Source organism: Chiroxiphia lanceolata, chromosome 1 (genome assembly GCF_009829145.1).
Source record: "Chiroxiphia lanceolata isolate bChiLan1 chromosome 1, bChiLan1.pri, whole genome shotgun sequence".
NCBI classification, from domain to species: domain Eukaryota; kingdom Metazoa; phylum Chordata; class Aves; order Passeriformes; family Pipridae; genus Chiroxiphia; species Chiroxiphia lanceolata.
The window spans coordinates 149,127,516-149,154,507 of record NC_045637.1 but is presented as its reverse complement, the minus strand read 5'-3'; the positions used below and the strand labels follow the sequence as shown (position 1 = coordinate 149,154,507).

The 26,992-nt window shown below is 44.6% G+C and overlaps 1 protein-coding gene across 3 annotated transcripts in view; it reads left to right on the top strand.

Moving 5' to 3' along the window:
- The window catches only part of LOC116789293 (translation initiation factor IF-2-like), a 42,513-nt gene that overhangs the window by 11,084 nt on the left and 4,437 nt on the right, over nt 1–26,992 (top strand). For 2 of the 3 annotated variants that reach the window (XM_032692972.1, XM_032692967.1), the window contains exon 3: nt 1,537–2,370. The exons of the other annotated variant lie outside the window; for it this stretch is intronic. In XM_032692972.1, the coding sequence (XP_032548863.1) occupies nt 1,537–1,691 (155 nt within the window). In that variant the 3' untranslated portion in view covers nt 1,692–2,370. Of the gene's footprint in view, nt 1–1,536; nt 2,371–26,992 lie in introns of those variants that run through there. 3 annotated transcript variants of the gene reach the window in all.

Below are 26,992 nucleotides of genomic sequence, written 5' to 3'. Positions count from 1 at the left end.
ATTTCCGTGGTACCCACTCCTAAGCTGCTGGAGCTTCCATTGCCCAGTTTTCACTGTAGTATGATCAGCAGAACCAAACACTCACTGCTCCTGAAGCTCATCAGCTCTCAGTGTTGTATCTTTAACATAAATCAGCTTAAACTAACAGGGGACTTTAATTGCCACATCAGTGACTTGGCAACCAGCACACATTTGTGCCTGCCATCCCTACACTAGAGAGGCAGGGATGTCACATCCTCAGCCACTGCAGTGACATCCAGGAGGGCAGTGAGCACGGGTCCCATGAGAGCCTGTGCTGCCGTGGCCTAGTTTATGCAGATGCTTTGAACAAGCTGGATCCTGCTCCTCCAGCAGTGTCATTCCATCAGTGTCAGCTACAGAATCCATCAAACCGGGAATGCTCCTGGGTGGTTAGCCCAGCCCACTGTGGCTCTATTCCTGTCCTCTTGCAAAGTCTGACTTAGCTCCTTTACAGCTCTGCCTCCATAAGCTGCAGCCTCTGAAGCACAGAGAGACCCAAGTCCATTTCCCACTTCACTGTACATTTAATCAGAGGCCTCTAAGAAGTTTCAGGCTGCAGTCTTTCCTTTTCCCTGTGTACCCCCACTAAGGGTTCCTGTTTATTTAAAGTTTAACTTTATGACCAGTTTTCCTTTCTCTCAGTATACACAGTACAAATTTGGCCTGTTCCCTCAGCTTTTGCATTCAGCTGGTTTGACTGATTTAACATTGCTGATTTACCGGTATAACTTAGCTTGTATGAAAGTAAGGAAGATTGATGTTGGCTGAAATAAAATTCTGAGATGCTTATGGAGTTTTATTGCCCTAGATTTCTGGATTGCTATTTATTCAAAAAAGTAGGCAGAACTCTGACTTTAGATTTGCAGGAATGCCTCCATTATGTCAGTGTTGCTAATCCTTTGAGTCAAGTCGTTGTGGTTAGCCAATCTTGGTTTTTGTCTCTGTGGTAAGATTTTACATCCAGAAGGCTAACCTCAATGCTCCCCCACGAAAGCAGGCAGAGATGACAAAGCATTTCCTTCTTTGACCTCTGAAGTTGAGTTTTGCAGAAAGATGGAATCTCTCAAATCAGACCAAACATCACATCACCCTGCATGAGAACCAAAGGGTCAAACCCTGTTCCCGTAGCAATATCTGGAATAAAAATGGGCTGAAATATATTTCATAAAACTAAATTCTCTTCTGAAATAGTTTTTCTTCTAAATTCAGATTGTGAACTGTGAAATTCTCTCATGCTTGTGAGTTACACATGGTTATGTGTCATGTCAGAGCAAACTTGAGGTTATCTGGATTTCTGAATTGTGCATTTCAGTCCTGAAAGATTGTCTTGAATTTCCTGGTTTTGTAATGTTTTGGGGGGGATAATTGTAGTATTCTGATTTCTTTACATAACTCCAGCTTAACATCATTTCTTTGGGGAAAATATGTTGTTCAATATACACTTCTGATAAGAGGAGGGAGGAAGCTTTAAGGGAGATCCCCTGTTTTGACTTCTGCCTTTCTCTCCTTTCCTAGTGCTGATATTAGTCCAGAGTGCAGAGTTACAGCTTTGTGTGAGCAGTGCTGATATTGGGGCTCAAAGTGTGGACAAAAGGTGCCTGGCAGAGGGCCTGGACAGCCCTGCTGCCCTCTCACCAAGGATGGATCCCAGGCTTAGGGATGCAGAGTGAGAAGCATGTCTGTTCCTGCCAGGACAGCGCTGGGATGAATCCCTTCTGCTGCGACAAGGGCCACGTTGCAGACCCTCAGCACCTCCTCTGGGTTCACACAGGGGCTGTGTCTCTCACTTAGCAACATAATCATCCATGAACTAAAGAACTCTGTCCCACCCAGATGGGACTGGAGCCGGTTCTATGAGTGGAAGATGTTTAATATCAGCATTACATCATATAAAAACTTTGGCTTGTCACCATGAGATTCACTTGTGCACTCTCTGCTTGGACCACTGGTGCTGTGCAAAGCAGCTGAGGTGAACTGGCCATTTGGGCCAGGCTTAACTGCTACTTTAAATCCTAGGATTATCACAAGAGAACAGGAGTATTCACTGTGCTGGAGCTGCCTCCTAACTGGGCTCCCTGCTGCCCTGGCATTTTTCAGACCAGTGACAGGTCAGAACAGTGACAGCATGTGGGTGACCAAGAAACCTGCCACTGACAACCCTTTGCATGTGGTTGAAAGGACTGGTGACTAAACAATTCCCTCTAACTGGAGCTTTTCAAACCATAAAAACACAGTTTGGAAACTACCTCTAATAGTGGAGGGACAGCTGACCACTTTGTCACCGCTGTCACTTTGGCATCACTTAAGACTGACCTGAATTCTTGATCTGGCCAGTCTGTTGATCTATAATCATAGCAATCCGTTAATTACTTGGTTTAATTACAGCCAATTTATTATAATGAAAGGTTTAGCTATACCTAGCTTTGTGAGTTTCCATGTTATTTTTCATTGAGGTAATTTTCAGGCATAAAAGATCCAGCAAGCAATGCCTTAACCCATTCCGCACAGAATGTGGAGCTTTACTGGTAAATTCTCAATACAATATTGTCTGCTCAGGCAGTAAATATCACAGCTGTGAGAAACATGCTGTATTCTTCACACACACACACAACAGGGGACTGGAATTCCTCTCAATGCTGTTTGAGCCATGCACTCATGACCTGTACTTCCATAATATCTCTTTGCTGTGATATTAGCACCAGGTGTACCATCAGTACACCCACCTTTTCATGTAATCTCTGATAGAAAAGATGCAGTTAGCAAATGGCATCAGGTATTAATGCAGAAGTGACCTTTTAATGTCATGCACAGATACACTAAGAAAGAACTGCCACTGAAAACTTCTGATTAAAGATAAAAGTAGACAGCCTGTAAAAACACTAAGATAAAAAGTAAATCCATTTGCCCTGAGTTTCCCCTGCTATCCCACCTCCTACTATAAATTGATGTTGTCAGCACTCATGATTTTATCACAAGTCTTGTGATGTTTGATGTTTCACTTACACTCCAGCTACTACAGTTGTGTAATGAGGTTAGAAACTCAGCTTTCCCTTTCCTTTAATTTAAAGTAAGCTTCTAGTCCTAATGGTTAGAGTATAAAGCTTGCAAGTGTGACCCAGGTGCACCCTAACAGCTCAAAAAACAGAAAGCACAGTAAAAGAGCTCCACATTTATCATCCTACAGACAGGCTTATGATTTTGAGGGTCAAACTGTAGTTCTTGAACATTTGGAGCTGGAAATAGCGACTTGGGGAAAAAAGTGCTTGAACAAAGTGCTGCACCACGTTGCATTTTCCAGGGAAGCATGTCAGTCATTATACCTCAGTGATAATTCCCTTTTCAGACATGCACATTTTCCTATTTGCTTTGTTGTGCAGCATCTCAGTGTTCCCCCCCAGCCTGACAGGGCTGGAGGGTGTGCAGTGCTCCTTAGTCCCCACAGACTGGCACGTCTGTGCTTAAAAACCTGTAAAACCAGGAATGTCCTGACTTCCAGTCTTGGGAGTTGATCTGCATTTTGTGAAGCTCCATCAAGAAACAAGGAATCCCCCACCCCTGCCAATGCAGCAACAAAGGGGCAAACAACAACAAAAATGCAAATATGGAAATACAGTAACATAAATGGCTGGTTTGACTTAAGGAGCCCAAAATGTGCCAAGTTTTGATGTACAAACCAAAAATACTCAGCTGTTGGTTTTGGAAAAAACAAGCTCCCAATAGCAGGAACTCAGATTTGAAGAAGGCACAATATTTAAATGGAGTTCCAAATTATCAAAGACAGTATAACAGTATATATAATTCATGCTGAAAGTACGAATTATGCCTAGAACTGAAGGAGTATCCAAAGTAGGGAATGGAGTCTGAGTGTTGTGTGGGCACATTGGTCAAAACTTCTCTGCAGTCACAGACCGGTGGTCCCAAAGGTCCCTCTGTGTTGCCCTAAATTATTGTGTAATAATTCTGGGGGTGACAAAATTACAAATAACTGTGACAAAAACTAACCTCAAATTAAAAAAACGGTAGAAGTCTCTGAGACTCAATTTCTACATAACTAAACAGAATATTGAGGAAGGTTTTATGTTTCACAAATTTAAAAGTGTGACAAAAATTGAATAATATTTTCAAAGAACTAAAGAAGTTCAATTGATCCTGCACTGCCTCTACACTGCCCCTGTTATTAATTTTGCCCTTGAATTCAGCAGTAATTTCCATGTGCTAATTTCCATGAGACTGACACTTTGCTTCTAAACTTCTTCCCCTGTAGAAAGCTGAAGAAACCATTATTGACTCTTGATCCCTTGGCTGAGCAGATTTCTGTGCATCACAAGCCACATTATTTAAAGCTGCGGACTTATATTTTTTATCACTAAGTTAAAGGTGCTGTGAAAAATCTGTGTCTTGCAAGAGATACATTCTTCAGGCTAAGGAACTTCTAAATAACTTGGAAACAGATATGCAAAAACATTGGAAGGGTCTGCTTTTTTTATGATAGTTTCTGTAAAGAGGAACTTTGGTTTTAATCTTCTCCAGCTTCTTTCTAGCTCTATTATCTATAATTACTTTCAAATATACTCAAATCATCATCCCTATATTGAAATGAGCTGTCTCTTACTCTCACCTGGGCAGGTCTCTGGTGCTGTGATAACAATGTCAGGTGTATTTTTAAAATCTAAAATGAGTAAGGCTTAAATGATTTTCCCACCTGTATTGTCCCTGCTTCCATGGCAGTCTGTGACAGGACTCCTGTTGGTCTGGCAGGACAATTTAATGCTGGTTGTTGTTTTTTAAATAATGGAAAGTGTATAAATTCCTTGTGGCACAGCTCTGTGTAGATAAAGCTGCATTCAAGCCATCGATTTGAATTTGAAACATATGAATTAAAATGCTAGAACTGCTGTCCTGTGAGTCTGTCTCCCTTTCTGCTTCACTAAGCATTAATTATTGTGGTCTCAACACTCTGTTCTGCCCTTTTCTTCCCTTTTCTCCTTCCCACTCCCCACTGTCGCTCCCAATAGCTGGGGAGTGTCCCCAGTAAAGCAATCCAGTTCATCTCCCAGTAAAGGGCCATCAGCCAACACATTCTGGGCCTAAATTCATCTCTCAAATATTGGTGCAGGCTTAAATAGATGCAGTCCCTCAGTTAATATACTAGATTTCAATGGAGTTACATGGGGAATTAATTTTCCTCTGTCTGTAGCCTGAAAAACAATAAAATAGGGAAATGCTGAGAATCTGCTGCTTGGCTTTCCAAACTGGGTGAAGGACTGGTTCTTGCTTGTTGCCCATTAATGTGGACAGTAGCAAGATCCTCCTGATGCACGTCTTTTCTGCACAAACACATAACATTTTAGGCCTTACTGGCTCAAGGCCAGAGGGATGTGTAGGTGGCAGCTCCCCTGACAGTCAGCCTGTAACCTGTCTGTGTAATGCCGTGTGTTTCAGTGTGTGTCTGTAACTTCTGCCACGTGTGACAACACCTATTTTTGTGTGTTTCTCTCTTTGAATAATAACAAGAGTTTTCCTTTGTGTAGCACTTTAGGCAGAAGTAGCAGCAGCAGTTACAGGAGCCAATCTGACAAGGTCCAGCAGGGTGTGAGCGGCTGGTCTGGCGTGTGCTGGCGAGTGTAACACTTGTTAACTCCCTGTGCCTTGTGACTGGTAACTAAGTGAAAAGCTGAATATCAGGACATTCTAGTACCACTGGATGGGACAACACACAAGTAAAGAACGTGTGAAGAACTTTTCAGTTAAAACTTCATATCCTTTTTTTTTTATTATTCCATTCCTTCATCCCCCATCTTTTCTGTCTGCATATTATGCACTGTTCTCTCTTTACCATCTTTTCCCCCATTGCCCTGTGCCATTTCCTTCCCAGATGAAACATCCCTCTTTTTCCCATTGATTGCCCTTTGTAGGTTCTCTCCATGTAGCTCATAATTTCTGTCCCTCGCCTCCCCCACTCATCCCGACATCTTGGGCAGGAGTGATTGAAGCGACGGATTCCGAAAGAGCAAACCAGTCTCCAGAGACAGAAACACTGCAGATCATTATCTTTCTCAGTCTCTTAATGGAGAAACAGAAAATATGTGAAGTCAGCTGATAACACAGTAAATGTGTAGATGAAAGTCCTTTTGCTGCAAGAAGAATCACAATATAAGGTACCTACAGCTATTTGATCCGAGCAAAGTCTTCCTTGACTCTCAGTATTCCCATTCTAGATCCATGTATAGCTGATGTCTGTAGGAAGACACTGGAAGTCCTAATCTGTACATTAATTAAATGACTGACGTTTTAATATGGAAGATTCAGGAAAACATTTCTTATCTCTTCCAGAGTGGGCAGCACACAAATTGTAATGATTTTCATGGTTATCGTGACTACAATAAAACTGAGTCTGCCCAAAAGCCTTTTGCTGACTCTTCATAGATCAGTTAGGTCTGTTCTCACAGTGAAAAGTGTTTGAACTGTAGCATTACCATTTCAAATCATTTTCTAACTGCTCTCTGAAAATAGAAGAAAAATAAGAATACAATAGTTGGGACCCCTTATAAAATCTTCCTAGAGGAGTCCAAGGATACTCACCATTGGTCTCAATGGAGCTTTCACACATCCTTGAAAGGAATTCATTAAGCTGGAAAAGCTGGCTAGAAACCAGTCTTCCTATAATGTCTTCCATAATTTGCTCCAAGGGACACATTTATAGTCACTCAGCCTTTTTTATAGATCTTGTGCAAGATGAAGGGCTGGGTCACAATTGCAAGACTTTAATGAATAGATGTTTGTTACATGCCACAACCAAATAATTTTTCAAGCATCTCAGCACTGTGCAGCCTTTTCAGTATGGACTTCCCCAAGGATATGCAACAGGGACAGTTGCAGCCTCTGGGATCACAATGATATAGTGACCATTTTTGTTCCAGGTGCTCCTTTTTCCATGCTGACCCATTCAGACGCAGAAGGAAAACATCCAGCAATTGCAATTTCTAGTCTTCATTTTCTTTTCAAAGATTTGAAGATTTCAGTTATTTCTTTTTACTCTTATTAACTTCTCTACAGGCTTGTATGGAGACAGACTACAATAGAAAGGCTCCTCCAATTAACAAAACCACTGAAATTTAGAATATCTATCAGTCATGGCCAGATCTCAAGATAACACTCTGCTTTTCAAAGAATCCTGAGAAGGTCTTCATGAAGTCTGTTTAGTTGTATGAGAATTGTCTGTCATTCCCATTCCACCAAATGGATTATAATTGTTAGAGAGAAAGGGGGAAAAAAAAAGAAGACTTTTTTTGGGTGTGAAGCTCATTGGAGTTTTAGAATAGGGTGACCTTGGATTACCAAATACAAATTCAGTCAGAAACTTTTTATCTGAAGGTAGCCCAAATTGAGAACTAACTCCCTTCCTAATTCTCCTTATCTTTCTGAGAATACTGGCACATGGACACTGAACTTTTTTGCTGGACATTTTCCACCTGGCCATAAACACTGGAAGTCATGTCTTAGCATGGTAAGCCAAGTAGCTGTTGCACAAAAAACACTGAGTATGTTTGTATATTGCACCAGAGACAGCCTTGAGTCACCATATTGATATACAAAGGACCAGATAGTAAACTTTTTATTAGCAGCCAGGAATTTCTTTTGAAATTTATTCTTTTTTTGACATCTCCACATATGGGCTGAAGGATGCTGGTACAGTTCTCTTTCTATCAAAATAGGATATAATGTGTGACTGTGTTCTAGAAAAGTGTTACCTTTTCTAACAGATTTATAATTTTTTAATGTCAGACCACTACAGAGCTTTCAAGCCATAGCTGCTGGTCAAAATTACATTAGGAAAGTGCACATTATGCTCCATTTCCCTCCAGGAAAGGGAGGTAAACATAGGCAATCTGGACTGGGAGGGCCAGAGCAGAGGTAAGGAGGCAGCCAGTTCCCAGCACCTTTGCTTTCAGTGTGCTTTTCCTGGGGCTTCTGCTGGATTGACCCGTGGCAGTTTCAAAGAAAGATAACAGGACCTCTCCTGAAATTACCAGAGCCCTTTGCTTTCATGCCTGTATCCACATTTAAGAAAAATTTGTCTTATTCAAGAGAGGTAGCTGGGCCTCAGCTTTCCAGGGCAGGCTGTTGGGCTCTGTGCAGACAGACACAGGCTCCTTCTGCCCGAGCCTCTGAGCAGGCGTGTGAGCTTGGGCACGGAGCCACGCTCATACAGCTCCGTGGCTCCCAGACAGGGGCTGGCACAAGTCCGGTTGGCTTGGAGCACGGGCAGGGTGAGCTCACATCTGTCTGCACCTGTCTGTGCTGACAGAGTTAAAATTTGGGGTGGAAAAAGAAACAGGAGGAAGCCTAGGAGAGCGTCTCTGAATCCACCTGGCGTTCGCAGCCGCAGTGCTCGGAAGTCGGGGGGATGCTGGGGTGCAGCCACACACACTGCAGGAGCTGGATCCTGCCTCTGGAAGAGAGAGAGGGAGGCTCTGGAGCCTGCTTGTTCTGCACTGCCAGCAGGAACTCAGCAGGAACAACAGCTCTTGCAGAGTTTCTGCAGGCAGCCCATACACCCGTTTCTTTCCCAAAATGGCAATACAAAAGTAACAATACAAAACACCAAAGAAGGGATATTGTATTCTGCTGAATTCCAGCTACTCCGAGAAATGGGAAGCACAGTGTGGTTGTTGCCTGCTGAAGGAGAGAGAGAGAAGGCATCTACAGAGAGGGAAACAATATTTGTGGTGAATTAGCACTGCTGACAGACGTACCTGGTACATGGGGCTGGTGGAGGTTGTTCCTTCCATCTCCAGGGAAAAGCAGTGCACAGTAAAGCTCAGTGGCATTTTGAAATACTTGTAAAATCAGAGCAGCACAACCTGAAACTATTATTAACCAGTTAGTCACAGTGCTGCTAATTGCCAGTCACCTTATACCAGGGAACTTGGGCTAAGGAACTGAGCTCAGGACAAACGACCACCTAATTTAGGCCCCCATTAGTCATCACAGCAGCTGAAATTAGGTGCCTTGACTCCAGCAGGACAAGCCAGGTCACCTTAGATATTTGAGCTTCACATGCAGAGAGTGAGTCAAAAAGCCAGTCTGCTTTCCTAGGGGAAAGAGGTACTGGGGGGATGTAGCCAGTGCTAAATGCTGTGTTTGCCGTTGCTCCCCTCCCTTTCCCTCACTGAAGCTCCAGCTTTTACCTCAAGGCTGCCCATGGAAACTGCTGTCCTTTAGGATCTTGGCCCTGGAGGAACCTCTTTTACTGAGTGCCAAACTGACCTGGGCCTACCCAGTTTGAGAAAGAGTGGCACTAAGCTGAGCAGAGCCTGCAGTGCCCTTTCCCTGCTCCCTGAGCAGGTGTCCAAACTGCTGTGAAAAAGATGGGCAAAGATTTCACCTCATCACTGTGTTTCTCTTTGTCAGTGTCTTCTAAGTGTGCCCTTGCAGTGATCTTTCAAGTTATTTGTAGGATTTGGCCTAAATCTAGGTTGGAGAAGAGCTTAGGTGGGAGACTGAGTAGGGCCCCTTGGAGATTAGGCAATGATGGTGGTTTAGGCAGTGCTGTCTTTGGCACTTCTGGAACTAAGGTATCTAAATTCTGTCTAAATCCAGAGGTTAAGGAGCAGGGATAAACTCTGACTACCCTTCTAAAAAAGCACTCAATACATAAATTGCTCCTCCTGCCCACAGACAGCTGCATTGTTTGGTTCAGTGGCTGAAGGAAGCAGGGTCAGGTGTTTCTTTTGTGCTCAGTGAAACGATATCTGTGTGCCTGAGAAGCTGGAAGGGATATCTGAGGTCACTGAGTTCAGCCCTTCACTACTGCAGACAAACATGATGTAATCCCTTTCATTACATGGGCAAACTTCCATTCTAAAAGTAGTTAGTTTTGCTTGTTTTCCTTTTTTTTCCTCCACTTGATTCACTTTCCTGTTCTCCTGCAGTGAAGTTATGCCCAACCTTACTTTTAGTTTTTGAGCCTGCGTTTATTTCCTGCTAGTTTTCCTCTTATACTCTTATGTATAGCTCGTCTCCACATTTTTTCTTTTTCTAGTGAGTGGAAATGGAAGATGAAATCCACAAGAAGAGAGTTCAGTATCTCTACTTGTGCATATTAACTACTCAGCCCACTACTGCTTGATTAGACAATTTTGAGATACAGGCAAATGATAATTACATTGGTCACAATACATTTAACTGAACATCTGAAGTATCCATTAAAGAGAAAACCCTTCTAGAACAAGAAGAACTTTTATTTTATTAAACAATTTACAATTTGGTCATATGGCTCTTGAAGATACTTATAGCAGAATTATAAAGTAGGTTATTTCACTTAGTGTCACTTTACATTTTACCAGTTGGAAGATCTGCAAAGTGTTTCATAAGGCAGAGATAAGTCCCCTGGAACCTTCCAATTCCATCTGAAAAACCTGGGCCTCTTTTCTCTCCCTTAGTCTTAGCTCAGTTTTACCAGTGATGTCCCAGTCAGCCAGAGCCCTCACCAGCAATCTGGCATCTCTTTGCTCTTCATCTCTGTCACATCGGACTTGAGAGATGGTTTGAAGCCAGTTTTGTAATGGAGGTAGAACAGAAAAGCAAAGGCTTGGGAGCAAAATGATGAGGGTAGAGAAAACGTTTTCTAACTGCGTGCAGGTGACTGTGGTTAAAAGGAAGTGTGAACATTTGCTGGCTTGCCCAGCACAACAGAACACTGCGAGCCGCCTTCCCTTGTGATACATTCAAGGCAATTTTAATTTGAATTTCTTTCCAAGTAAAATTTTAAGCTTGTTTTTTTGATCAATTTAACACATTGGTCCCTGGGACATTCTGCTCAATGGCTGTAGGGCTGCTTCTTTTTCCCATCCATGCTCAAAGCTTGGCTCTCCCCATCAGCTACAAGATGTAAGAACTTGGATGAGTGTAACCAGCACTATGTATGTTGAGTCAGAATAATACAGGACTGGTTGGAATTTGTCTCCATGAACTATCAGCACTGGATGCATAGATTCACAATCACAAGGAGCCAATTTGAATTTATATGTGTGCATAATCAGCACTACATGTATTGATCCACAACAATACAAAACCAATTTGCAAATATCCCACATTTCCTACGGCCATTTGGATGTCTCGACTCCATCTGGATGCCTTGACTCATAGTTTGTTTGGAGTGGTCTTCTCTGTAGGCCAATTCCATGAGTAGTTACATGGGTACATGCAGACCCTGGGTGCACTGACTGCCTCTGTAAAACCTTTTCCCATCTCCAAGGGTTTGGCTGCCAGTGCTCCAGGCCAGCTCAGATGTGGCGTGGCTGCAACCTGGGATCAGGCTACTGGAAAAAGAGCATGTGGGATGAGCTGGGAGAAGTCCCGTTGGCGATTGACCCCTTCACTTGGGAGCTGCCAGGGCTCCAGGCCTCAGCCCTGGTCCTTGCCCAAGTGATGCCGCAGCTGCCTCTGAGCCTGGCCACGTCCCTCACTGACCCTCACCTTCTTGGCTTGATCTTGGAGCAGCCTCATCACACACCCAGGCTGGCTCTCCCTGACCCTGTGCACAGGGTGGTTCATGTCCACGAAGCCCAGAGATGTTGTCCCTTAGCCTGCTCCAGGTGTTTTGGGGTAGGGAAGGCACAGGCACATCTCCCTCCCACTCAGGATTAGCAGTACTGGGCCCTGTTCCTGAGCAGGCACCTGAGTGCTGTGGTCATGTATCTTTCTATAAATAATTACTTCATCACTCACAGCCTCTTTTCATCACCTCTTTTCCCTTAGACTGATGACTGTTTTGGGATGGAAGGCTTTTTTCCTCTCTAGCTGGACCAAGGCCATTCAATGGAGTGAGCAGCAGGAGGTACTGAAAGAGAGATACTGTTAGCACTGTTTCCACATGCCCAAAGACTGATCTTTATGCAGCTGAGACTACAAGGGATATCCCTTAAAATAAAGGCCAGCTTATTACCCATCTTCTCCGACTCCTGTGGAACTAAATATCCTGAAGTTGAGAGAAGCTGCTGCACAAAGCGTCTTTATAGCTCTCAGTGTGCCTTCTTTGCTGGCTCCAGCTGCCCCTACACTCTGTTTTTCCTCAGTCTTTTCTTCAATATTTTTTCCAGTTGACTTAGTTATTACAGTACATGGACCAGACTGAGGAAAATACACTGAAGGTTGGAGCTGGCAGAGCAGGGAGAGCTGCGAGGGAAGCGCTTTTGCCATCCAATGACATCATCTGAGCGTTAATTGGTCACATTCCCGTGGATGGGAGGCACTGGCCGGTGTCCTTGGGCTTACTTCCGTGATACAGAACAGAGACAGTGCCTGTCTCCTGCCAGCCTCTTTCATTGCCAGCCTTCTGGCAAAGCTTAGGACATTTATAAAAACAGTACAGTACTTTATTTAGCCTCTAGTGAGAAAAAGTCACTTCACAGCTCCAGTTTAGGTACAAGGCACTAACAAGCAGATTAAAAAAAAAAATATCCCTTACATAAAAACATTTCAAATGAATACATGAAAGTTGATTTGTATTCCAGATGACCTCGCAAACCAGGAGATTGAGCTGCGCCTTTTATCTCCAGAGAAATGGGTTCAAATCCTGATTAGCCCATAGAGGAAATTCCATTTAATGGTCTAATTTTGGTGGGCTGAAAAGCTGTTCCCTGCCTAGAACCACCATCTATTATGGCGTGATTGGCAGTCTGTGTTCAAGACAGAACAAGAACTTCACCTCATCTCTACTCCTATTACTTCACTCTGCCATCAGCTCACACTACCTAACCCTCTGCTTCCAAAGAGCCTGAGAAAACAGAGAGGGTTTGTGGCATGAACAGTCCCCACAGCTGTGCCTGCGGCTAATGGGGGCCGTGGTGCTGCCAGGAGAATGGAGAGGTGCCACAGGGGAGCCTGAGAAAACAAGGGAGCTGCTGGAGGGAAGTTTCAGTGGAAGAAGATGGAAAGTAGACAAGAAGGAGAGTAAAAAGGGAATGGGGATGGACAGGGAAAGGATGCATGGATAAGCAAAGGGTGGGATGAAGGTGTATCCAGAGCTGAAGGCAATAAAGCAAAACAGGTATAATTCTGTCTAAACAGCAGAAGGAAACATCAGCTGTGGGAGGGAGTCCCTCAGGGTCATGATGTCCCTAAATGTTCTCACCGTGTCTGGTGGTCCTGGGTGGTACAGAAATGCCCTTACTCCTCAGCAGTACTGTTGTTTTCCCAAGTCTTCATTCCTCAGAGCACAAAAAACATTGCTGCAGGAGAGCAGAAAATCTGCAAGACAGATCAGCAGCCAGCTCAGGCCTCCATCCCACCTTTGCAGAAGCCACAGATCAGGAAAAGAAAGGCTCATCTCCAGTCTAGTCAGTGCAGCACTTCTAAGTTGTTTGGCTGTTCTACTGCCAATGGGAAAAGCCCAAGTGGGGTCCTGCCAGGTGTTCTCTACAGGCACAGCAAGTGGAGGAAAGCAGCAGGAATTTGCACTGTGACACTGGTGACCCTTATGACCCCGTTCTATGCAGGGCTGTGAGCTGACACAAAACTTTGTCACTCTCAGGTGGGTGCAGAAGTGGATGAGAACCTGTAGGTGAAGGCTATGAAGGTATTGCTGCCACACCAGGGCAGCTTTTCAGCCAAACCTTGATGTTCTCTTTGTCCTTTTCATAACCACCTTGGATATGAGAACAAGGAATGTGCTTACAAAATACCTGTTTGGGATGGTCTTACTTGGAACAACAAAATCTGAATTTAAAAGGGCATTGATAATGGGGAAAAATGCTGTAAAATCAGCCTGATGATTAAGTGTAAACCACAAAACTTAGAGAGGAGAAATACAAAAAGAGGATTTCCCAGCTGGGCAGCAGCATCAGGAGGGACTGGGGGTGTGAAGGGGACAAAAGTCTAAGGACAATATCAGGTATCCTTTTCTGGCTGCAGTTCCTCCAGCAAGAAAACCTGCTCTCCATAACCCCATTGCTCATCATCTCCTCCCACCTCAGGTTTCAGCTTCTTCATATCTGCTTATACCTCAGCCTTACCTGGCTCTGTTAAACTGGCAATTAGAAAAGCCCTGTTATTTGAATTATTGCCTCTAACCTGGATCGTTTACCCAGATTGTGTTTGGGAGGGATCCTCTGGCAGTTATGCAGTTGACCTGGGAGGGGGAGAGCCTGCAGCTGAGGGGTGGTGATAAGCAGCTGGAGTGGGTGAAAAGAAATAAACTTTTCACCCAGCTCAGCTGCAGGCAGAACAGGATGTATGACTGCAACCTAAGACATAGGAGATAATTATTCTACTCCACTTGGCACCGGTAAGGCCTCAGCTGGAATAGAGTGTCCAGTTTTGGGCACTGCGCTGCAAGAAAAATGTACACAAACTGGAGAGAGTCCAGGAGAGAGACAGGAGAAATATCAGAGGCGTAGAAGGAACAACCTAGGAGAAAATGTTGAAAGGATTGTTTGTTTAGTCTGGGAACAGCAGAGTCTAAAGAAGAGCTGTGATAAAAATCTTGCAATATGCTAAAGTTTATTGTAAGGAGGATGGTGATAAATCTTTCCCCGTGCTCACTGGGGGATAGGGAAAGAAGGAACCAGCTTCATTTACAGCTAATAAAATTTAGGTTTGACATTAGGAAAAACTTTCTAGATAAGAGGGTGATGTAGTAAAGCCAGCCAGGGAGTGCATGGGTCTTGTTAAAATTCACAAGGGTGTTTTATTTTAATAATGAGCATCGAAAGGATAAAGATGTTTCTTGTTTAAATAACTCTTCTGGGCTAACGCCTGGGACTGGGTTTCCACACGTCGACAGTACAACCATGTGGATGCACTTGCAAGAAATAGCTCTTGGCCTGCAAGCTCCAGGGCAGACACTCTTTTTCATGATCAGCATGTACAAAACCCAGCAGCTTGTGACTGATCTCTCGTTGAGGGATTTCTACATATTGCTGCAATGCAAACAAGCCATCACGGAACACAAGGATTTGTATAAAATTTTACAAATACAGGAATAACCTTTCTCTTATGATTTCATTTCTGGCTCCACTGTATTTTTTTTCCTTGCAGGTTCATATCCTATATCTCTAATCCCTTCTTTGTAGATTTGCTGTGTGTGCACAGCCAGAGATATATCCCCGATTGCTGTTAATCCTTTGAGTGTTTCTACATTATACAGCATATGTCCAGGGAAAGTTCTGTCGTGTGGTTTAATGGTACTCACTGATCCTCCATTGACACTCCTGGAAACAGAAAATCACACCATTGTGTTTCCATCCCAGGGAGTTCTCAGGCTGTGAATTGGGTTTTTTTTCCACAGCAGAGAAGCAAAGAACCTCCAAATATTTTCAGAGATTCAATCTAATGTGTTTGCAAACTTAGATATAAAATGGAACGTTGGCTTAGAGGCTGGATGTGGAGGTATGAAGATGGCACAAAAAGGTCCCACACTGTGTCTTTGGACTTGCTTATGACTTTGCAGAGGTCAAAATCTATGGCTGGAGCTGGTCAAAATTTTTTCTTGAGGCTTATGGTAGAATGTGGGGTTTTCTCTTGAAATAAAGTCCACCAGGGAATAAATATATTTGCTACTGTGAGGGTGGTGAGGCACCACAACAGGTTGCTCAGAGAAGTCATGGATGCCCCATCCCTGAAAACGTTCAAGGCTAGGTTGGATGGGGCTTGGAGCAACCTAGTCTAGTGGAAGATGTCTCTGCCCATGGCAGAGGGTTAGACTAGAGGATCTTTAAAGTTTCTCTCAATCCAAACCATTCTGTGATTCTATGATAATAATCTTAAGTGGTTTGGATTTGAAGTGTAACTTCAGGTATGAGGACTTTGGATTTTCTGCTGCAGGGTTTTGGTTTAGTTGCAAAATCTGTTAGAGGTGTTTTACTTTAAATTCCTGATATATGTGCTTCACCTTCATTCCACCTTGAGGTAATTTATCTGTAAATGAACACTAATCAAGAAACCTGAAGTCATGTGGGATGCTTCTGATATTTTGAAGATAAGTAATATTAAGCCTAAATCACATTCAAAGAGTATATTAATTGGAGTAGTAGAGAAGGACAAATCAGTAAAACAGAACATACAGTTAAACAGGGTTATAGTTGCTTTGCTTTCCACAAAAGCACAAAGCACCCATGGGGTATTAATTACCATATTAATTAATATTTTTTTACAGTTCTTTCCAGAACATTGGTGTCTACAGCATCTGTTGTGAAGAAGCAAGAAGTGGTCAGTCTTGTCTATGAAAATAAACTGGGAAAGGAAACCATATGTCAGGAACCTCCTGCCAGGAACCCCCCCTGCTGGGGGGTCGCTGGGTCACGGGAGAACTCCTGGAGATGGTTTGAGCCCACAGTTCCAGAGTGAGCCTTCCAACCCCTAACTCTTGGCAGTTCTGCAGGGGATTGGGATAACTGTGTGCTCCCAGGTCTTCCTGTTAGAGCAGCGGCAACATGAAAGGTTTACTGGGACAGAAAGAGAAGACAGGGACAGGTTGGAGGGAGGAGAGGGCGAACTCATCAGCCCTGATGTAGATATTGAACAACTGGACTTCAAAGACTGCATTAGTCACCTCAGGCTCCACGTACAGTCAGTGGAGAGGAAAAGGAACTCAAGAGAGAGAGATTTGTCTCCTTTCAGGACAGGAAATGCCTGTTTCCCTGCTGCCTATAGGAGACATGTAGGTGCTTGGATACTTAATAGTATTGAAGTTAGCTGAGGTGACCTTGCATGGCCTGTTGGTTATGGCACTCTGCTGGGAGGAGAGATCCTGAGCTCTGGCCTCTGCTTCAGGGACTTTTGATGAAGTCTGTGCAGATTGCAGGTCATAGTGACACAAGGAATAGTGAAGGCAGAGTGTCCCTTCTTCCTCCTGCTGAGGAGAGTGCGTTATCCCAGGGGCTGAGTGTGTTATCCCAGGGGGTGAGTGTGTTATCCCAGGCGGTGAGTGTGTTATCCCAGGGGCTGAGGCATCACTGGGGAAAGTAGGAGATGTGTATTTGAATGTTCTCTACAGGAGAAGGAACTTGCTCCGTGTGCTGTTTCCTAGAGAGTGATTTGACCATTAAACAACTGCCTCAAATTGGGAACCACCTCCTCTGCAGTCCCTGCTCTGTCTCTGAGGCAGCAGTGACTGCTGTTACCTTTCAGAAGGAGGAAGACCCTTCCACCGAGGTCTTGCCATGACCCAGCAGCCCTGACAGACTGGTTGGTTCAGGGGGTTTAGGCTGAACAACAATTTCAGAGGCCCATGGGACTTGGAAGTGAGCTGGGTGCTGAAATTTCCAGGCTGGTCAGGCCTGGGGCTCTACCTGTGGAGGAGCACAAAACGTCACAGTTACTAAGATTGGCTCTTCACTGTCCATACCTGACATCTGGGCAGAGCAAACCCGACATCTCTCCCACAAGGGTATCAAACCAAGCTCTTGCTGGCTTCCCCTGGGTTTCTGGCAGCTCTTTGGACAATCCATGGCAGATCACAGGGATGAGGCACCAGCTGAAGGGCTCTGGGTGACAGCTGCTCCAGGGCTCTGCTGTTTTTCCAGAGCCTTGCAGCACACCAGGGCAAAAGCCTTGCAGGCAGAAGGCTGTGCTGTGGGCCAGTGGGAGGGAGAGCAGGAGGAGGAACGACACAACACATTACAGCCAGGGAAGAGAAAAGGATTCTGCATCAAGGATTACGTAACTTTTGACATGTCCTATATATCACAACCCAGTGCCAGGGAGCTGATGCTGTGCCCTGCCACGTTAGCAGGGCTTACTCTTGACAATCACTGTTAAATGACATTCCTGTCTTGTCAGAGCTTCTCCAGTTTCATGTCTACTTCATCCCTGTGGGGCAGCTCCTTAGATCCCGTGTGCTGCGTGGCTGGAGCTGCACGTGGCACGTGTGTGTGCCCGGGCAGCGCCAGGGGAAGCTGCTCTTATCTCCCACTCCAGCTCCTTGCAGAAGGAGGGAGGACTACAGATGAGCCCTTCACCCCACTGCAGACACAGCACCCATTAGGACCTGGTTTGCATTTAATTGCACCTCAGGAATAGGAATACTCATTTGGGAAGCAAAATCCTTTGGCACTGTAACCAGACCAAACCCATCCTTGCTGGCTTTATGGCCCCTGATAGCTTTTCCACATTTCACATGGGACTGAGCTCTCAAATGCATTTTACAAACTTGACCAACTCCCTCCAGTGTCCGCTGGGGTTTGTTTTCCCACTGATATTTTTCCTCATTCTAAATGAACTCCGCACCTCGATTTTGTTTTTCATTATTATTATTTTTTTTCAGCAGAGAAATGGGCAAGTGAAAATGCATCATGTGTAAGGTCTGGGAACAGCACAGAGGCAGCCAGGCAGCCATTGCAGGGGTTTGGCACCTCGCACGGGAATGAGCACATGCAGGTAGAATGTTATTCCACTGCTCCTGCTGAGAGCTCGGCAATTTGCTCTCTGCTGAATCCTAAAGTCGAGAAAAAGCAGCTGGTTAAGGTGGAATTTGAAAATCAGTCATAAGATAAACAGGTTGAAACATTAAGCACTCTCCAAGAGAAAAGCAGTGTGCAGCATATGTTCTTACTTTGAAAGATATTTAAAAAAAAAAAAAAACAAACCACCAAAACTTTAATGGACTCTTTACTGGCTTATGCTAGTGGAGCTGTTAATTAATTAAATAACTATATGTGAATGGCATCCATTGGGAAAGAGCCTCACAGCTTCCAGATGCCAGTTACTGGCCCCATTATGGGCCTAAAACTATTACAGTAAATCATTACATGCTCCAAGATGAGCTGGCACACGACTGCTGTGAGGAAGGATGGAGCTATTCTCACTTGTGCCATTTTGTGCCAGTTTTTATCTAGTGAGATTAATTAGTACTTTTAGAAGTGCAAGTCAGAGCTATAAAATATTAAAGGATATTCCATCAATGGAGTGGAGACCTGCTTAAGCAGGGCTTTTAAAACTTTTGGATGTTCATGGATAGATAGAAGTTGGAAGAGATAATGAGCAACATCTGATTTTGATTTTTTTTTTAATTTATTTTTTAAAAAGGTCAGATTTATAGGTAGTGGGACTGCATGAAGTTTCCTTTGTGTGTTGTGGGAATACTCAGAGGAGGACATTAAACTTTATCACTGAAGTTCAGGTGCCAGGTAAGCAAAGAGTTTCTCAAGCCAAACCCAATCATTTAAGGCACTTATTCCAAATAGAAAATCAACCAGAAAGTATTAAACAACATTTTAGCCTGGATCCCCTGCTGGGAGGGGAACGTTTCCTGACATTGGATGGCAGCCTAGAATCTATGATCTGGCCTAGAAACGGCTCTTTTTTTTTTTTTTCCTTTTTTAATTAATAAGCTATAAATTTTCACCCCAAATGACCACTATGTACCTCTCTGTCTTTTTAGGCTGTGAGAGGGAAAACCACTGAGTCACCTACATCATTGCTTGGCCAGACAGAGAGTCCTTTGAAAATCCTCTTGCCTGCTTGGTCTGTTCTGAGCCCAAAAGCCGAGTACTGAAGAGGCACTCCAGGGACTGTTTATACAGTTTACCCAATAATTAGTTCTTAGAGGCATTAATTCATGGGCAGACACTTCCTCTGAGAAATTATTCCACAGCTGAAATTCCTCCCACAGCTGGACGAGGCAGGCTGAGCACACGGGCCTGGAGATTTTACAGTCCATCCTCCAGAGCCTGGGAGGAGCAGTGCCCAGGGATCCCTGCCACTGTCCTCTTGCTCCAAGCCCTGGTCTGGACCACTTGTGAACTCTCTTGCCTGAGCGTGAGTTCAGGTGGGGTTCAAGCAGGGCCAAAGGGGCCAACGGGCTACAGGGAGCCCAAGCAATGCCTTTGATGCTGCTGATAACCAGTAATAGCCCTCCCACGTGGCCCCGCTGGGGCAGACTGAGAGATGCCATCACTGATAGACCTCTGCCGCTCACCACAACAACCTGTTTGTCCAGAAGGACAGACAAGATCTCCCATGGCTCAGTGGGAAAGTGCCCTGGACTGCTCCAGCACAAAGAGCCTCTGTAAATGCCCCCGGGACACGTACCAGGGTGGCAGAGGGGCTGCGAGGGAAATGCAGCTCTGCTGCTTGGCCACTCACATCCAGGTCAGCCCAGCCCACCTGCTCAGAGGACAACATTCCTTCCCTACACCATGGTCCCACATTGCAGCCAATGATTCTTCATAATGGGTAGAAAAATCAAGTCTTTTTTGGTTGGGAGGAGTCACAAGAGAATGGGTATCTCAGGAAAACCAACCTCACCTCGCTGCTTCTCCTAAAGCAAAGGTAAGGCCACAGTCGGAAGCTCCATTCACACGAATCCTACCAGGAAGTGGGACTTGCTGCATGAGAAGAGCATGAGTAAGGGTGTGCTGACTAACCCCCAGTTAAAGGGAATAAATTGATTTATAATACGAGCATGACAAATTGAGGCACCGGTCTTGCAAGTTGGGCTGTGTGAGCAGATCCCGGTGTCCACGTGGCTCTGGTAGGGGCCATTAAGGCTGAGACGTGGGAGCTGTAGTTGCCAAACCGGGAATATAGCTGGCTTGACAGCAAAAGGTTGGAAAGTTTGTGTTTATACGTTTCTGATTTGGGTGGGAGCCATGGGACCTACAGCACCTCAGCTGAAGCTGAAGGACAGACAGCTGCTTTGTCAGCAGGGCAGCCTTCCCCAGCGCGTGCTCGTAAGAAAGCACAGCCTTTACTGGTTTTAAACGAAAACAAATAGCTTTTAGGACCTTGGATCTGATGAGGGGAGTGTCATCATGTGTCCAACACAAACAAAAACTGGGCTGAGCCAAGACTAGCCCGGTGCTTGTCTCCCATTCCCTGGCTGTAAACACAAGAGACTCCTCTTGGCTTGTGTGAGAGTGGGAGGGAACGCAATCACCAAGCAAAATACGTTGTTTCTACTTGATAGTTTAACGTTACACAGGCAGCAGTTGTCCTTTTCTACTGAGCATACTCTTCTGCTCTGTGGAGTCTTTGACTGGCCCGTCCTTGCAGAAAAGAAAAATAAGATAGGAAAAATGTAGCTACTTTTTTTTCCTGTGACACAGATTATTACATTTTGTTGGATTTTTTCCTGCGCGGAACATTTATACCAAATCTACCAGCGTGGCCTTAAGCCATCAACACCATGGCTGATGTGTTGGGTGGGAAGTGACCAGTGCATGAAGAGTACAGAGGGCTGGGGAGAGACGATGTTTAGATCACGGATTTTGATCCAGAACAAGGTGGAAGTGAGTATCAGTCACCACAGGCTGGCAACAGGACACTCCCCTCTGTGCAGTGAGCCTGTGGGAACCACTGCAGGCCTCTGAATCACAGCATGAGGCAAAACCACTGCCAGCACAGCCTGACATCCTTCTCCAGCCATCACCACCTGGCTCTGCCTGTGCATGTGCTTTCCTAACTACTACAATATTTTTTTCACGCCCCACGTTCTGAGTTATTTGGGAAAGACATAGGAAAAAAAGAAGACGGCCACATATAATGATCATACAGTTCATGGTGGATTTCAAGTTTCCAGGTGGAGGAATAATGGAGCAGTGTTGGAAGTCTGGTTCAGTTATGTGTGTTCTGGCAGACACAGCTGGGGAAAACCTTTAGGTGTAGATGCAAAGTCCATTTTCGCTTTGTAAAGATGTATGCACACCCTTAACTTTAAAGGTATAAATTTTCCCCTTGACTTCCCTGGAACTATTCATGCATTAAACATATGCATGAGCCTTTCTAGAAATAGGGAATATAAATGAGGCTACCAAAATAGTGAACCAGAAATACTTTCTGTACAATGGAATAGAAAAATTTACAAGAGGTGTGCACATAGGAGCTCTTAGGAACAGATAAATGCCGGCCACTCAGACAAAAGACAAGGCATCGTTGCTTGTGTACGAGCGGGTGTTTCCAGCTACCTATAGAGCAGACTAGAGTGCAGTTTGCATTCGTTACGTTAATTAAGCAATTTACTGGAATTTAGCATGTGGCAGGTTGGCAGGAGGCAAGTTTAACTTGGGTTGTGTGGCTGAGATCCTTTCATTGCGTTGACAGCCCCGAGTCCTGCCAACAGAGCAGCGCTCTCGGCAGTGTGTTCCTGTTGGTGGCTTCTGTGCTAAGTCCAACTTAAACAATTCCACTGGGGCCTGACAAAGGGAATGGATAAAAATGAACAAGGTCTGCATTACTTAAGCAATCTTTTGTGGGCAAGATATCCAGACCTGGTCATAAGTAATGAGTTTTCATTTGAGGAGTGGCTTCTCTGGGTTAGTAAGAATTCTGTTAGTTATTAACCTCTAATTATCTTTTTTAAAATTCACATGGGAAATGTTTCTATTTTTATTGTCTGTATCTGTTTCTTCACATTGTTTCAGGCCAGGGTTTTTTGACAGGTTTATTGTTTGGGTTATGCTGTAGTCATTACAATTTAAATCTATAGGTTGTTCTGGAGTTACTATGGCCCATTTGGGAATATCAGTTACACAAACTTCCAGCAAATAAGCAACATTGTGACTTGAACTGGGGGTTGGAGATGAACATGAACCCAGCCTACAGCACTATCAAATCCATTTTTGGGGTGAAGGCCACTTGTTCTGGCAAAGATACCCTGTACTCAAGCCTTTTAGACCAGTGTTTGCTAAGCCATCTTAAAACAGACCTTTAAGCTTTGTTCTTTCGTGGCAGAAGTTTGGGCAAACTTCTCACCTATATTCTGTGTTTCCCTCGATGCATTAAAAATGAGTACTTAAACAAGACCATCAACTGAAGATCTACGAAAAAGCAATTCCTTATTCAGGAGTACTTGAGGCCTTTGTACAGTTGCACGGGATTGGGGGAGTTTGTTTCTTTGTATCAAGACTACACTCTGACCTCTCTTTTCTGCATTCAAAACCTAATGTCACCCTGCCCAGGATTATCCGGATCTGCTTTTGAGTATCAAGACCAATGAACTGGTGAGAAGGAAAGCTGTGGGGAAACAAGGCAAATCCAAAATGAGATGAGGTTCCATTCTCTACTCCAGTCTCCACTTGTATTTATTCTGGTTTACAGCGGGCTTCTTTTGGCAAGGACAGATTCACTGCTTGAGCTTTGGCACAGCATTTCAGACAGGGAGGAGATCGGGGACAGGAGACCACAGAGTAAGAAAATGTACCTTGCATTCAGTTTTCATTGAACAAAAGGATTTCTCCATTCCCTTTGAATGTTCCCTTTCGTATTGTGATGGCTTTGCAAGATGAAATGCCTTCCGTCCTATCTGTGTGTTGCTGTTGTTCACAAGAGTCCTAGAGGCAGCTAAATGTATGGTTTAGTGTGTGGATGAATTAACATTTTAGTTTTAGTACATCCTACCCCATAATTATACTGAATTGGTTTTGGAGAGACTGAAAGCCTACCTGCTTCCCCAAAATAATGGGTTTTACTTCAAATAAACGACAGGACAACAGTGACTCTGAAATCCTCCAGAGCAGAGAGTAGCCAGGACCAATTCTAAGTACTGGGAATTCAACAGGTTTTGAACTACTGCATTGATATTTGATGATTTCTTATCCTAACAGAAAGCATTTTCTTTTGTGTCCCCTTTATTTTCCTAGAAGCTAGACTTTGCTCTCAGAGAAAAGAGGTCGTAGGATCAAAAGATCTAGAAAATCAGCCTTGTTGTTCTGTGTCTGCATTTTTTCCATCTTCAGGCTCTAACTCAGCCCTGCTGTTTATGTAAAAGTGCAAATTCAGAAGGAATAGTTCAAAGTTTGACTTTTGGCTTTCAGAGGCTGCAGAATTCTGTTCTCTTTATATCCAGTGTGTTCATTTAAATATCTGTCTGCAGCCTCACCTGCACTGTGTTCAAGTACTCCCTCCTGCTTCTCCCATTGTCCATGATATCCTTGATCAATCCATGAGGGAAACAGCACTGTTGTGTTATGTGCAGCTCAAACTGGAGTACAGCTTCTGTCCAGAAAACAAACCCAGAGATTGTCCCTTCCTTGCCTTTGGCCTCTCAGATCTCCTGTGGGTAGGATACCACACACATTCTATGACTTACCAGAAGAGGAAGTATTGGGAAATTTTGTTTCCTAGAAGAGATAATAGAAGTGGCAATAAAACCCAAACCAACACAGAAAGAAAAGCCTGTTTTGAAATCTTGACACTCTGTTATGCTGCTCGTACTCGTTAATATTTGGTTCATGGCCAGCATTGCCATGAGGGTTGGGTGAAGTGTCACCGAGACTGGGGGATGCAACCTCTGTCCTTCACTCTCAGCAGCAAAACCACTTGAGCTTCTTTACAAAACAGAAGTTGTTTTAACACAAAACACAGGCATGAGATCCCAGCAGAGCAGAGCCACGAGCAGAGCTATGAGATTGGATCAGTATGAGAGAAAGGGGTTTCCTTGGTTGTTTCTGTGCTCTGTGACAGAGGTCAGGAGTCACTGCCACCACATTCGAGCACTGTGCTCTGGAGTGAGGCAGAGCCTGCTCTGCCCATGCCAGAAGGAATGCCAGCAGCAGTGCCTTGATCCAGGAGCTGAGCTGGACCTCCCAGCAGGTGCCTCCAGGTGAAATCTCCTTTGGGCTGTGCTGTGGTGGTCAGTCACTAGGGGTGATTTACTGACACCAGTGTGAGCTGCTGTGCAACCAGCAAAAACCTGAGCATGTCAGAAATTCCTGTTTCCACCACAGAGAAAGCTGATTTGCTACTGTGGCACAATGAAAATCAGGCACATTATGATTTCTCTTCTGAGTTCAGGGGCGTCTCACTGACTCCTCTGCCATGGTGGGAGATGGAACCTTTCCTGAGCATTTAGCAGCCAGTAGAGCCTCTGGGAGGCCGAGCAATGGATTATGGGCACCCTCTGGCATGCACCAGGCAGCTGAGCCCTGCCTGCCTCCAGCTAGCACTGACTGCTCCTTGATGTAACCACACCTGCGGGAGCGAAGGAGGGAGTTCAGCCAGTTGTTAGGATGCTTATGGAATCCCACAGGACATTTCCACAAAATTGATAACTGTACTAGCAAGTACTTTTTTGTGTCTGCTCGAGGGACTGGGATGTTTAAGTTATTATCTGCAACAAGGTCTTCAGGCTTAATATGCTCAGAGTGCTTGTGGAGGCCATACAATCAATGGGAAGGGTCACGTAGTGTCAGCCAGCAAGATTTGTTGTGAACAGGATTGCAGAATAATCATATTTGGAATGCCTCCATGGATTTTAAAGATGGTGAGCCCTTTCCTTTAACTGCACGGGCTATTCAAATTCCTGGCTCCGCTGGCTTCTGTAACTTCATTGACTATGCAACTGGTCTATAGCATTTGCTTAGGGGATTCATAAATTTTATTAAAAGCATCATTTTTTTCTGATGGGTGAAAATACAAGCACCTGTATAATTTCACAAAATGCGATTTTATTGTCAGAAAAGTGCCATTGATGCATATGGTAATCAAAGTGCAAGCAGTGGCAGGAGTATCACTGCAGAGCCACTAAATTAAGGCACTAAAATAACGGATGAGGGAAAGTTCAGCCATGACCTTGTAAGTGAATGCTTCTCATCATGGGCAAGGCTGCTCAACAACCTGGGGGATGGAGTTGCCTCCCACCACCTTCCCACTTCCCAGAAGGGAATGAACGGTGCCCCATCTCAGCTGGAAGGAACTGTGACAGGAGCTTTGAGTGGCAATATGTGCTGTTCCACCAGGACAGGCTCAGAAGAGTTCAGAGGAGCAGAACAGCAGCTCTAGTGCTGTCTCCTCTCTGGCCTGGTTTTCTTCTTCACCATGGCCATGGGCTGCTCCTGCAATCTCCAGACCCTTTTCTAGTCTGCTGTTTCCAGCTAAGCCATTCCTTGCCACTAAGGGCATTTTTCTACAGGTTCTGGAGAGAAATGGAGCCCTTTGCCTGCCAACTTTTGATGACCATATGGCTTTCCTGTTTCCCATGTTTTAGCAAAGCCTTGAGGAGTTTCCTAAACAGCCTCCCCCTCTTCTCTACCCCTTTGCCTCTCACTTCTCTCCTCACTCAGGGCAGTAGTTAACACCCAGCTGCTGGACGGTTTGGCTGCGTGAGTTGACAGCTCTGCTGAATGATAAACTAACAAGCCCTCATTCATTATTCAGCTTTGCGACAGTTTTTATAAAATACTCCTCAGTTTTATACCCCAGAGCCTCTTCCCATTTGTGCTCTACCTTGGAGACTCTTTCCCATTTTGAACGTGGAGTACAAGAAACCTCCATCATGCCAGGGGTGGTCTCAGGTGCCCGAGACCAGCAGGGCTGTTTCTCCACTGTCCTGCATTTCACATCCAGCAGGGCTGTACATGGTCAGCCTTCAGACTGGAACCCACTGAAGTCCAGTTAGGAAATGGCATCATATGTGCACTGCTACAGCCTGAATGTTCATTGGAGGGCATGACCCTGCCCATGAACCAAAGGTATCCTGCTTTTTGAGGAAGGCCAAGGCAAGCCCAGCAAGCGACACACTGCTGGAGTTCACCAGACTAACACCTCCCCCATTGCTGTGCAGCTGGAGTGGCACAGCTGCCTCTGTGCAAAGCAACACGAAGGTTCTCCTGACCTTAGTATGTTAGGGACAGGCCAGAGTAATTTCTGTACCTAAAAATCCCATTTTATATTCCCTGGGAAGATGGTTGAGCATTTTTGGTTGTTTTTTTTTGCTGTTGTTGTTTGTTTGTTTTTTTGGTTCTGCTAATGCTGTTTACAGCAAATTGTGGGTCTGTGGGACTAACCTTACCCGTGCCTTGTGAACTACGGTGTGCCATGTGGTGTCTTGTTTACTTACTTCTGCAATTGATCAGAAGAACACCCTGCTAATGTTTTGCAAGAGTTGATAAAACTGCCTAAGATTTTACTGGGAGCCCAAGGAGAAGTCAGGATGGAGACAGAACTGTCACTGATGGAGTTTGAGCAGAGCCTTTGAGATGCACTTCAGAGAAAGCACTGCCACTGTAGCATGGTCTTCTGTCTGAGCAGT